The sequence below is a fragment of the Bombina bombina genome, chromosome 6, assembly GCF_027579735.1.
Source record: "Bombina bombina isolate aBomBom1 chromosome 6, aBomBom1.pri, whole genome shotgun sequence".
NCBI classification, from domain to species: Eukaryota; Metazoa; Chordata; class Amphibia; order Anura; family Bombinatoridae; genus Bombina; species Bombina bombina.
Window position 1 is genome coordinate 1,030,636,465 of NC_069504.1, and position 13,640 is coordinate 1,030,650,104.

Below are 13,640 nucleotides of genomic sequence, written 5' to 3' on the forward strand. Positions count from 1 at the left end.
GTATTATGCCCAGCAGTGAAGGGGTTAATTATGGAACATGTAGGGAGCTTTTAGGGATACTTTTAGCTTTAGTGTAGTGTAGTAGACAACCCCAAGTATTGATCTAGGCCAATTTTGGTATATTTCATGCCACCATTTCACCGCCAAATGCGATCAAATTAAAAAAAACGTTAAATTTTTCACAATTTTAGGTTTCTCACTGAAATCATTTACAAACAGCTTGTGCAATTATGGCACAAATGGTTGTAAATGCTTCTCTGGGATCCCCTTTGTTCAGAAATAGCAGACATATATGGCTTTGGGGTTGATTTTTGGTAATAAGAAGGCCGCCAAATGCCGCTGCATTTCACACGTGTATTATGGCTAGCAGTGAAGGGGTTAATTATGTAGCTTGCAGGGTTAATTTTAGCTTTAGTGTAGAGCTCAGCCTCCCACCTGAAACATGAGACCCCCTGATCCCTCCCAAACAGCTCTCTTCCCTCCCCCACCCCACAATTGTCCCCGCCATCTTAAGTACTGGCAGAAACTCTGCCAGTACTAAAATAAAAGCTATATTTGGGCTTTTTTTGGTTTTTTTTTGGCATATTTACATATGCTGCTGTGTAGGATCCCCCCTTAGTCCCCAACCTCACTGATCCCCCACCAAACAGCTCTCTAACCCTCCCCCTCTGCCTTAATGGGCGCCATCTTGGGTACTGGCAGCTGTCTGCCAGTACCCAGTTTAGCAACAAATGTGCCTTTTTTTTTTTAAACAAAAATGCCCTTTTCTGTAGTGTAGCTTCCCCCCCCCCAAGACCAACCCCCCACCACGTCTTGATCCCTTAGATGTTTATTTCTATATTTGCAAACATTTTATTTTTAACTTTTACCACTTTTATTTTTCTGTAGTGTAGCGGTTCCCTCCCGCTCCCGCCCCGTGCACGCGCCCGTTTTTTTTTAAACGTCATGTGTTCAGGGTCTATTACTTTCAAACATAGCCCCACAAGGGGGCTGTGGTCTATACAGGAAGGCAAAGGAAAAGTTTTCCTTTGAAGTGGATGCTAAAAGACACCTGTCCTAGCTTCAGTCAGTTTCGTACCCATGCTCTGTAGAGGGATTATACTGGAAAAAACATGTGAATCTAGTACTTAAAGGGATACTAAACCCAAATTGTTTTGTTTTCATGATTCAGATAGAGCATGCAACTTCTTCGTTCTCTTGGTATCTTAATTTGAAATAGTAGTAATGAAAGCTTTGGAGCTGGCCCATTTTTGGTTCAGTACCCTGGATAGCGCTTGCTGATTGGTGGCTACATTTAGCCATCCAATCAGCAAGCGCAACTCAGTAGTTGAACCAAAATTGGGCCAGCTCCAAAGCTTTCATTCCTACTCTTTCAAATAAAGATACCAAGAGAACGGAAAAAAAATGATAATAGGAGTAAATTAGAAAGTTGCTTAAAATTGCATGTTCTATCTAAATCATGAAAGAAAAAAAATTGAGTTTAGTGTCCCTTTAAGTTTTTTTAATGATAGCTCTATTATCTCACTGAAGGCAGTGGCTTTAAGAAAAGTGCTCATTTTAAAAGAAAACAAGTGAGTTTTTTGTTTTTAGACACAGTCTTTTTTGTGTTTACTTGGATTTAACATATTTTTATTCCACAGGAAGTACTTTTCTCATCCCTTAAACTAACCCCAACAGAGGAAAGAAGATAAGCCTTTAAACTTAGGAAAGGCTAGGCTGCTACATGAAGGCACCCATAACTTTATTGAAACTAAGGGCCCAATGGCCTAAAGATTTCTGGGCTTATGAGATTTTCTAAGAAATCCTGCCAGCACTATGAAGCCCCTGTCCTAATTCCCTAAAAGGCAGTTTTTACCTTGAGGTCAGTGTGTCTCACAAAGAGGTGTTACCTTCTATTAAGTATAAGACGGCGATGCACACATTACAATAAGGGCTCACACAAATTGTAATTTAAAAAAACGATAAAACGAATAACATTGTAATTAAAATATGCAGTAAAAATATTGTATTGTTTAATCAAATTAAAAATGTAACAAAACTGTTTGGCAAAAATCTTATATCATGGAAAATTTGGCTTTAAAAGTATGCAGGGAAAAAAATAACCCCTTCACTGCTGACTTCCACCCTTGTGCTGAGCTGTGTTGGAGTCTTTAAATGTTTCTCACATGCTATAGGCTATTTGGTAAAAATCTTATATCATGGAAAATTTGGCTTTAAAAGTATGCAGGAAAAAAATAATAACCCCTTCACTGCTGACTTCCACCCTTGTGCTGAGCTGTGTTGGAGTCTTTAGATGTTTCTCACATGCTATAGGCTATTTTGCAGTGAGCAACACACACATATTTTATATTGTTTTTTTCAACAGACACAGCAGATTCAAATTATCCCTTTTTTACCCATTCTCCAACTTTACATAACCAACACTGATTACTTTGTATCTACGCCTTTGCAGACTGTTTCCTTATTTCAGTGCTTTTTACAAACTTGCATTTTAGCCAATTAGTAGTGGTTCATGCATAACTCCACGGGAGTGAACACAATGTTTTCTATATGAGACACATGAACTAGCACTGTCTGGCTGTGAAAAGCTAATAAAATGCACTGAGATAAGAGGCGGCCTGTAAGGGCTTAGAAACAGGCAGATATTTAGAGGTTTAGAGATTTTAAAGTATATTAAAATAACAATGTTGGTTGTGCAAAGCTAAATAATGAGTAGTAAAGGTGCTACCTATCTTTTTAAACAATAAAAAAAATCAAGTGGATTGTCCCTTTAAAAGAAGAAGGGGTTGTCCTCATATAAATTAACCTTAGGTTATGATTATATAACTTTGATATTCACATAGGGGCTCCCATGAGACTATACTAAAATAAATGGATATTTATTCATGCCAAGTTATCACCATTACCAAAGTGACACATGGCAATTAAAACTTATGTAGGGACTTTTTTTTTTTTTTAAAAAAATAAGAGCTTCTAAACTTTAAAACAAGGGGTCTTGGAGGTCAATCAAAGTTACAAATAATGTTTTTTTGTTTTTTTCCCTAATCTCTATAGACAAGCAATAAGGGGTTATCCTCATATAAAGCAGGGACTTTGGGTACATCTATATAACACTGATTTGCAGGTAGGGGCTCCTATGAGCCACTACTCAAATGAATGCACATTTATTTACACAAGGTATCACTATTACTACAGTGATCACCTGTCGATTAAAATTTATATAGGGAGTGGGACTTTATTTTGAAGATGAGCTGATGGGATTTATGACAAGGAGTCATTGATAGCCTGTTATAATAATGGGTATTGAAATATGTGTGTCACTTTTTTATTAAATAAACTTTTAGTTTAACATACCCAAGACATACATCTTTTGACAGAGCAGGCAATTGCCTTTTAAACTGTGGGTGTTTCTAGGGTTTAAGGGAGCTGAGATCGAGGGGTTGAATGTTTACCTCTCCTAGCTGCTGCCTGTACTTCAGGGTCTATGGGGCTGGTTACGTCACCATGCCCACACGTGGTAACGTCACTGACATCCCAGGATTCCCCAGGTGACGCTAGCCACATGGTTACCTTGTATGAGGTGGTTAGTGTAGAAGGTGGAAGCGATAAGCTCCTAAAACTCCCCCTCGGTAACAGCAGGTGGTCATCATCTACACTAAAGACATATATGGGCTCGATTTATCAAGCCTCTACGGCAGCAAGTTCTCTCAAGAACTTGCTCACCGTGATTTATCAAGCAGCGGTCACCAGACCGCTGCTTCCCTAACATCTACGCCACCTCTATTGTGGCAAAATTCAATCTCCTCGGTCGAGTCCGACCGAGGAGATTGACAGCTCCTGCCCGCGCGTGATTGGCTGTGCGCGGGCAGGGGGCGGGATTGCACGCGAGCGCAAAATTGCGCTTGTGTGCAATGACGAATACCTGCGGGTAATTTCGCCCCGCCACAGGCGAGCTGAGGCATACAGGGGTGCGTATACGCGCCCCTGTACACCTCAGTGTTAATAAATCTAGCCCATATAGTGTGGATGGCAACTACGTGTTGTCATCCGCACTTAAAGGCTTTAAGGTGCACAGACAGCACAAATGGTAATAAAACTACGCTGCAAATAAAAAAAAACTCGGTAAAATTTGTACTTATAATACAAAATTTAAAATCCATTGTTTTCCCTATTGTTAATTAAGAGTCTCCCCACCTCTGCTAGTATATTATACTAGTAAATCTATATATTGCAGTATAAACTCTACTTTTTATATTGGTAAATATAAACGATGGTGCTCTCCAACAGTACTACTACCAAGCAGATATGAACTAACTAGGCAGCGGGAAAGTGTTACATGGCTAGATTTAAAATAAATATCAGATTCAGTGATGTTTTTAGACTTTATTTATATGGTGTCTGTCAGTCAAAAAACAAACATCAGTAGTGCTAATACTCCTAGGGGGGTGTTGTCTTTCCCATTAATTCTGCATTTCATACTGTATTTCTGGACTCCCACTACTATTAAATCTCATTTTCTATTTGATTCATTGTTATATTCTTCTTGATTACAATTTGTTAGTCCTTTATGTAACCCTTCTCTGTGTTTCTTAGATTTTGAGTTGTGGTAAGTGCACTGAAAGATGTCATTTAAATAGCCAACAATTATAAATACACAGAGAAGATGCATGTAGCCTCATATTCAGGGGGGGGGGGGGCAAATACATAAAACTAGTAATCCAACATGCTGAATTCAACAAGTAAAGATAAACAGCATTAGCATGTAAGCACAAAACACATCTTGTGTATTATTATTGGATTTACAAAGATGACAAATATCCTGCGGCTATAAAGCAGATATTGCTGTATTGTTTAGAAAGTACTGCAGATATATTCTGTAACATGACAGATGAATATGAACAAAATTATGCAATAATACAGATATGCATGTAAAGTAATGTACAAATGCAACAGAAGTTAAACAGAGAGAGAGAGAGAGAGAGAGAGAGAGAGGCAGACAGAGAGAGAGAGAGACAGGCAGACAGAGAGAGAGAGACAGGCAGAGAGAGAGAGAGAGAGAGAGAGAGAGAGAGAGAGACAGGCAGACAGATAGAGAGAGAGAGAATAATACATATATTTTAATACCATCTAAGGTAATGTATACTTTAAAGACATACAATTGCAAAATGTTAGAGCATTTTATTCTTGCAATATTGCTTGTATATGACCATGTGTTTAACCCCTGCAGCTCCAGAGCGATAATACACTCCTGGGAGTTGAACCAATAACAAGAGACATATGTGTGTAGCTACCAATCACCAGCTAGTTACTAATGTGCATTGCTGCTCTTAAGCCAATCTTGGTATGTTTTTAAACAAAAGATACAAAAAGAAAAAAAAATATTTTGATAATATAAGTGCTTTCAAAACTTCCTTAAATTATGTAATAGCTGAACCATGACAGTTTAAATTTGATTTCATGTTCCTTTATTATGTTTAATTTTAGATGTTTAGTATTTGCAGAAACTTCATACATGTCACCCCCTAAATCTAATATTTAATATAATTTTACAAATTTGTTTTGAACTTAAAACATTAAGATGAACAAACAGATAAATGAGCAGAGTTCATCATAAGTATCTCTCCAGAGTGGTTTATTCACACTTTAGATAGAACTTCTATATTGCTATTTATGTTTAAATATTTTTTATTGTTGTTATAAGAAGGTTTTTGATCATATACAATACAAAAAGGGTTCAAAAGTAATCTTGATAACATCAACATACAGTAAGGCAAGCATATCTGGCATATCCTCGATTCCCTATATTGCTATTTAAAGGGACATGAAATGCAACATTTTTCTTTCATGGTTCAGATAGGGAATACCATTTTAAACAACTTATCAATTAACTTCTATGATCAAATTTGCTTCATTCTCTTGGCATCTTTTGTTAAAGGAACAGCAATGCACTACTGGGAGCTAGCTGAACAGAACTGTTAAACCCAATAACAGGAGGCATATATGTGCTAGCTCTCAGTACTGCCTTGCTGTTCCTGTGGCTACCTATGTATTCTTTTCAACAAATGATACAAAGAGAACAAAGCAAAAAAGTTGTTTAATATCATACATTGTACCTAAAACATGAAAAAAAGAAATAGGGGTTCATATCCCATTAAAGAAAGTGAAGAAACAGAAACATTGTGGTTGACAGAAGAAAAATAATAAATGTTGAAAATAGGGACAGAAAAGTAAGAGTGTCCCAATGAAAAAACTTGGGCCTATGTTTTTGTTTTTTTAAATAAGGATTGTGAGCCAGTGATTATGGATTGTTTTCAGAACAGAATCTCATGAGCAGCACACAGGACTCCTACATTGTATACAGGCAACGCATGCTCAATAGTAAGCAGCTTCCTCAACGCTCAGTGCCTTTTGTTGGCTCGTGATTTCTCAAAGACACGGCTCGCCTGGTGTTCTTTAACACAAAACTGCTAACTCATAATATTTTGTAGTCACAGATCTGTTTCCTCTACTGTGGTGTCCATGACAACAGGGCAAGGACTAATTGCTATGGAAACTGACCCTAGCAAACTTTATCAGCCTCTTCCAAAGTTACTCCTCGCCACAGTCAGCCGCTTACATATATATGGCTGCAGTTTTACAGTTAGTGAAATGGGACTGATTTGTTTTATGCATTTTATAGTTCCATGACTCTCAACTCATCATGATCTTTATGTTAAAATGTAAACTAAAATTCTTTCTTAAAGTAATTAAGCATAATAAAAATATTTGAAATCTATATCCATAATGTTTTGTCTGCTTTTTACACCTGAAATGGTTCTTTATTTCTACTTCTCCATAGAAGCTGGAATATAATACCATAATTATGGTTCTGTTTGGTTGACCCTGCTACATACCTTATAATAATTACTTCAAACAGTATAGGGACATGTGTACATCATACTTATTACACATAACAGAGGATAAACATAAAAGGCTTGTCAATGAGTAGGTACATTTTCTATAGCAGAGAAACTTTACTAATCTTATCAACAAAATGGCACATATAAACTATAAGACTTTTAGTTTATTGCAGTTATTTTACTATGCAGTGTGCATCATGTTGATATACACTATGCATATATGAAAGACTATATTCCTTTAAAACACACACTGAGAGTATTAATATTTCCCTAATAACTATAATACTATAAACTATAGATACTTAACCAGAATGTTATAATCCATTTCCCCATAGGGATTATAACATTCAGGCCTATCTCTCAGCTGATGAGTGCCACACAGAATTAGATAATATCCCAAATTGTTCATGGTAATTTTGTAGCAAACTCTCAAAAGGTTTTTTTTCTTCCACACATTTTGTTATAATATCTATAACAACTTTGTAGTTCACTATATTTTCATTTGTATACCACTGTATTAGATTAATGTATGCCCTTGTGTGCTTAAGGCAAATTAACCTAATATAGGGTGTCACATAAAATATACAAGTGTGTCCCAAAAGGTCTATAGTACCTAAGACAAATAAACATCCTTCCTGAAAAAGGGTAATAATATTTATATGGATTGTGTCTTCCATTGCAATTAAGTGTTAATAAATGATCCTGTTTTACCATAAATGTTGCTTCCTTAAAAAAAACATATATTTTGTTGTTTATGTCTGGGAGTACATGTAAATCTTGGTTCGATTTATTTTAACACATGTTGCATTTAGTCTCTGTTTATTTTTCTATATTTTCTTCATACACAATTATTTCCAAATATGTAACCCCAGTACAAGTGATGAGCTAATACAAAACTGTATAGTGATCTCCATTAGATTGAAGTATAAGTTTGATATGGGATATATTATACAGGAAAGTTCCCATCAATAGGATATACAAAAACTACAATTGGAAGTATGCACTCTACATGGCTTCAACATGACACTGACTGGAAACCTAAATAGACCATCATAAACTTTTTTTTTATATAATTCAGATCTTATTCTTTTGATCATATATAATAATTATGAGTAGAAATAAAAACTGTTTTAGGTTGCACATCCTCTTGTTGATAGATCCATTTTGTGTACCACTTTGGATTATTGAGTTTAATGTATCTGTAATGTATAACTATGAATATGTAATATGTATGTAATGTTTATCCTTGATCAGATACTCAGCACTATAAAAAATACCAGAGCTTTACTAATAAATTATGATAATACCTAATGATATTTATCAGTGTACATTTATCAAACATATCTGTAATAATTACACTATTCTAGTTGTTAAACCATTAAGGTATAATTTAGCTGAAAATGTGTCTTGTTTTATGTTAGTGTATAGAAATACAATACAATATTGCAAATGACTATTGACACTGGGCATGATAAGCCTTGTTCTAAAGAGTTATATTGCTGTATATCTATCTAGTTTGCTCTCTGAACTCATTTTATAGATATAAAAATTTCATGAAAAAATGCAAGCAAAAATAATAACTTTTCACAGTGCTATGTGTAGTTATGTATAGGTACTGATTAATTTTAAATATAGAACTTGCAATACAAGTTTGTAAAATATAATGTTATAAAATAAAAGTCCATGTAATTTATTTAAAATCAATAAGAAATAATACAACTTTACAATGTTATTTTTTACTTTATTTCAATTATTAATACATCTAATATATGTTCTAAAGTAGATATAGAATGTTTCATCTGTTTATTTCTTCTGAGAATATAGATTATTACAAATGCAGTGCATTGGGTTTCTAGTACAGTAAAGAAAACATTAAAAAGTTTTAAAAATGTTCATTTAGATCACAATAATTAATCGAATTGTTAATCTGCCACTTGTTGCTACTCACCCCTAGTCCCTAGTTACACTTTATATATTTAGCCAATAGTTTTCCCAAAATAATAACTATATAATACATAATTAAATCAAAACAAAGATTACAGTTGAACAATAATTATATCACAATAATTGTTTAATTTCAGTGCATTATTTAAATTGTCCCTTTACTTTTTTTGCCAGCCTACTGCAGATAATTGAAGTAGCTTAAAACATAAATGAAACATAAGCTGATTACTATATTTTGGTTCCCAGCCAACACGAGCTGTTGAGGTAGTTTATGAATGTACATCCCATTTAGCTGTGACTTGTACCCTGAACCTCTTTTCTGATAAATACATATAGAATAACAAGTTAATAGGTTAAATCTCCTTTCAGGAAAAACTCAGACTTACACAGACCCATGATTCCCAATACATTGTTGTAGATCTTAAAGATGTATTACTATAGTCTTCATAGAAGTAATCCTTTTTCTAATGCGCTTAAAAAACCCAGGCTTTAATAGTTGCCATTATATTACCAATAAAACTCTATATAATAATAATATTTGTATCAGAAGCTAATAGTCATCACGTGGTTTTAGACTCTATTATATGTATAGTTCATAGATTTAAATCTTAATAATCGCAGCCCTAAAATGAAAAAGGGAGCAAAACTGACCCTTAAAGTTCTTTTGCTGGAGAACCAACGCTTTATCCTAATTGCACTATAAACTCTCAAGTGTTAAGCACAATAAAAGTAAATTATTTTATTGAGGGAGCAATATATAGAGTTATAAATGATGTGTATGTAGTGGCAAAATACCATCATACTCATCAAGACTATGGGATAGCACGTATTATACATCAACTTAAAGAAACTTAGTTACTCAATAAATACTTGTGATAATATGTTTTAGACTTGTTTTTGAATACTGGGATGTTAATCTGATAAAACTATTATAATTGCAAGAAAATATTATTTTAGAATAAAAAAAATGTTTGTAAATTTAAAACTATAAAGTGACTAACAATGCAAAAGTAGTAAAAATGTTTTCCAGCAGGGCTAAAACCTTCAATAACACGGGATACTTATGAAATTATTATTTTTTTAGAACTAAGGAGTTTCACTATGAAAAATTAAATTCAAAGTTTACTGCTAAAAAAAAATATTTTACTTTTTTAAAAGGAAAAAACTGACTATTATATATTCCAAAACATTTCATTTAGAGATTTGAATGAGCTAGTCTGATGAGGTTAAGTAGAAAAGTACTAATGTTGCACCAAATATTTAAACTATGGAAAGACGTTAGATTTGTTACATTTTAAAGATTTTTGAGAGATTGTGGAGATGAAAATGAAGCAGAAATCCCAGGAGAGTTCAAAGATTTGCAAAAGTTTTGTTCACTGACACTAAAGTAGTTAAACAACCACCTGTTCTGGGCTTGATCTGCAGAAATCTGAATAAACTTTAGCTTTGTGCAGCTAATCCCTTGGTTTATTTTCAAGAATCTAATCCCAAATTAAAAATATAATTCAAGAAATAAAATGAATTTACTTAAAGGACATCCTGAGACTAAAATAATAGCAAGTGGCAAATATCTATAATATTGAAAGTATTTTTGGGGGAAAAGTCACATAAGTTTATTGGTGATATATGTTTTCTTGAAAATAGAATTCAGATATTTTAACATCTAAACATTAACTATTTATTGCATAGAGCTCGGAAATGTTGTGTACAACTTAAATTAAACAGAAGGAAATCAGAGAAAGTGATAGCTGGACTAACCTGTAGAATCCATGTCAGGTTCTTCCAGTAACCCACAATGCATGCTCTTCCCATAAACAGTAAAGAAGAACCACAATCCTGGGGATAGGAAACTCCCCTATCTAAGTAATATACACAGTGAATAGAGACAGAACTCAAAAATGGACACAGTAATCCAACAGGGCAAAGCCAGAGCCGTCACAATGTTTGCGGATATTTCATGGGAAAAAGCATCATTTTATAGGAGTCCTGATGGGAGAGATGTCATTGATAGGCCAGCCAGCCTGATGAATGGCTGTTAGTCAGATGGGGATGTGGCAAGACTCTATGTGAAGCCTATTGTAATGCTGTTTTGAATAAGAAAAGCTTTCCTCAAAAAAGGGGGGCTTAGATCTACGCAATCCCAGCACTTCGACCCCCTTTTCTATTATAAAACCTTTTTATTATTTAAACTTCCACAGACATTCCTTCCTTCCCTGCACACTCTCATTTAACTATTCAACAGGATCAGTACATACAACCCAAGCTGCTCACCTACAGCAAATATCAAGTACAAATGACAAACCTTTCTTAGACTTTCTTGTAACAAATATATATATATTTCTGAATTCATGTTTAAGTGTCTAACCAGATTGCTGGAAATTCTTGAAATAATTAAAACGTTCAAATATGTAGGGACAAGCTGATACTAAATATTCTAGAGGGAAATTTTAAAAATCAGAGGTTCTAAAGAAAGTTAGGACCTCCAAATGAATTTGAGTTCATTACAAATTTGCTCAGTAAATGATCTTACAATTTGGTTAAGACGATTTCATAAAAAGCAAATAAGTTTTTTTTTTTTTTTCTTATTCATTTTTTAGGGGATCTAGTTTAAGGCTTGAGATTGAATGCAATAGTGGGAGAAAGCTTAGCTTTGGGCAATGATAAAGTGGCTGGTTTTTGGGGAAGGGAGAGGTGTGATTAGAATATGAATGGGGCACCAAGTGAGAAAGAGAAAGCGGATTACAGCTGAATTTCTTTGACCATGGACAGAGGCAATGGTTATACCCCCTCCTCTCCCCAAACAGAAAACTTTACCACTACTAGTGAGGAAACAGGATTCCCTTACCAGGATTTGCTAAAATCTGCTCATATGATGTCAAAACATATTTCATTTCTTTCTGATATTTAAACAAAATGATGACTCTAGGTGGGGAATTTTAACTGTTTATCTCAACAAAAGAGATTATTATCATGCACTTATGTGCTAAAATAAACTATTTGTTGTTACTAGTTTTGGTCGGATTTATTTCAGTTTTTAATTTTAATGGCACATTATGGATTCAGATTTCTTAGTGTTTATTTAAAAAAAAAACAGTAAAATATTAATTTCGAAAATGCAGTGACTGCAAAATGCAAACCATATTTGTTTTGTATGTTAGTAATTATTTAACTGATTCTAAATTATTAAAAATAAAATATTTTTTTTTAAAAACAATAATTGTGTGACTGTTCTAAAATTAAGCTTTGTAACTATTTGACGCGTATAAATGACATTGTTGCAAATCTGTTTTTTCTTTTTTCTTTTCCTAAAAGCCTCTGATATAGTCCCAGTTATATGTAAGTCACAGAACCGATGTAATTCCTTTCTGTAACAATTAAAAACAGACCTTATTGCACCATTATTCTTAAAGGGACCCTGTTTTTCAGGTGAACACAATCTCTCTGCAAAATACATTTTCACTTTTACCAAGGCATAGCCATTTGAATAATAGACTTGTGGGATGCATTGATTTCACAGGCAGATAGCAGGAAGTGTGCCCACTATCACTGTGTCTTGTTTTTGTTATCACTAAACTACTAATGACCTGGTGTTAATGTATTGTTGGTGCCCGGGGCTCATTAGGATCTCATTAGGGCAAGCAGGTGCAGTGGAGTATCACTGACCTCACAGAACACTGCAAGAACAGGACATCTACCTATTCTCTCCCCATTACTGTAGGTGATTCTAAATAAGCCAATTACCCCACACAAAGCCACCAGTTGCAGTATATTTAGCCTATCCCATTGAGCAGGCAGCTCTTCACACAATAAAGACAACTAATAGAATTAAAACATATTTTAGAGTATTTCCCCCTATTAGTCATAATCAGCATATTGTAAGAAAAATGTGCTATGCTAAAAAATAGTTTCCTGGCACAATTCAAAATTTTAATCAAAACCAGTTTGTATTAATTTAAATGCTCTTTAGTTTATGAAGCCTTAATGTTACACATTAGTTTTTCACTAAAACATATTCACTAGCTGACTGATGATACAAAATAACAAACATGAGATTTATATACAGAGTTTTGGTAAAATAATTGATATAGACACATTTAGTTCAATTATTAAAGGGATAGTCTAGTCAAAATTAAACTCTCATGATTCAGATACAGCATGCAATTTTAAGCAACTTTCTAATTTACTCTTATTATCAATTTTTCTTTGTTCTTGATGATTGGTGTCCAAATGTAGCTGCTACCCAGATGCTGAACCAAAAAGCTCCTAAGCTTACATTCTTGCTTTTTCAAATAAATATACTAAAAGAATGAAGAAAATTTGATAATAGGAGTAAATTAGAAAGTTGTTTAAAATTGCTTGTGCTATCTGAATCATGAAAGTTTAATTTGACTATGACTATCCCTTTAATAAGTGTTGTTTAAGGGATATAGACACTTAGATTGTCCTATAAAATGTTAGGTGTATATAAAATGCCATATGCTTCCAATATTCATGTGAGGATAGGTGTAAATGTAGGGGAAAGGAGAGCTGCAATTGTGAGGGAATAGGAACAAGATGGGAAGATGAAAAGAGAGCAGAAATCTTATCTCAGGTAGGCTGAGCTTGGTTATTTGGGGTTATTTGTTAGGAGTAGACATTGTTGTAATAGTGGGAGGTTATTTCATGTTGGATGGATTCAATTTTATTTTTGAAAGCATTGAAAAGTCATATGCTGAGACAGAAGTGGTAATTGGAGGAGAGGGTGTGCACAGGAGGGTATTAAAAGAGGGGAAAAAAACACCTGGGATTAGAGAACAT

The 13,640-nt window shown here is 34.2% G+C and overlaps 1 protein-coding gene across 1 annotated transcript in view; it reads right to left on the reverse strand.

The window, feature by feature from the left end:
• RFX4 (regulatory factor X4) overlaps positions 1–10,683 on the reverse strand; it is a 208,588-nt gene extending 197,905 nt beyond the window's left edge. The window contains exon 1 of the mRNA XM_053718768.1: positions 10,602–10,683. Coding sequence (XP_053574743.1) covers positions 10,602–10,644 — 43 coding nt within the window. The 5' untranslated portion in view covers positions 10,645–10,683. The remainder of the gene's footprint in view (positions 1–10,601) is intronic.
• Between the last annotated feature and the right edge of the window lie 2,957 nt (positions 10,684–13,640).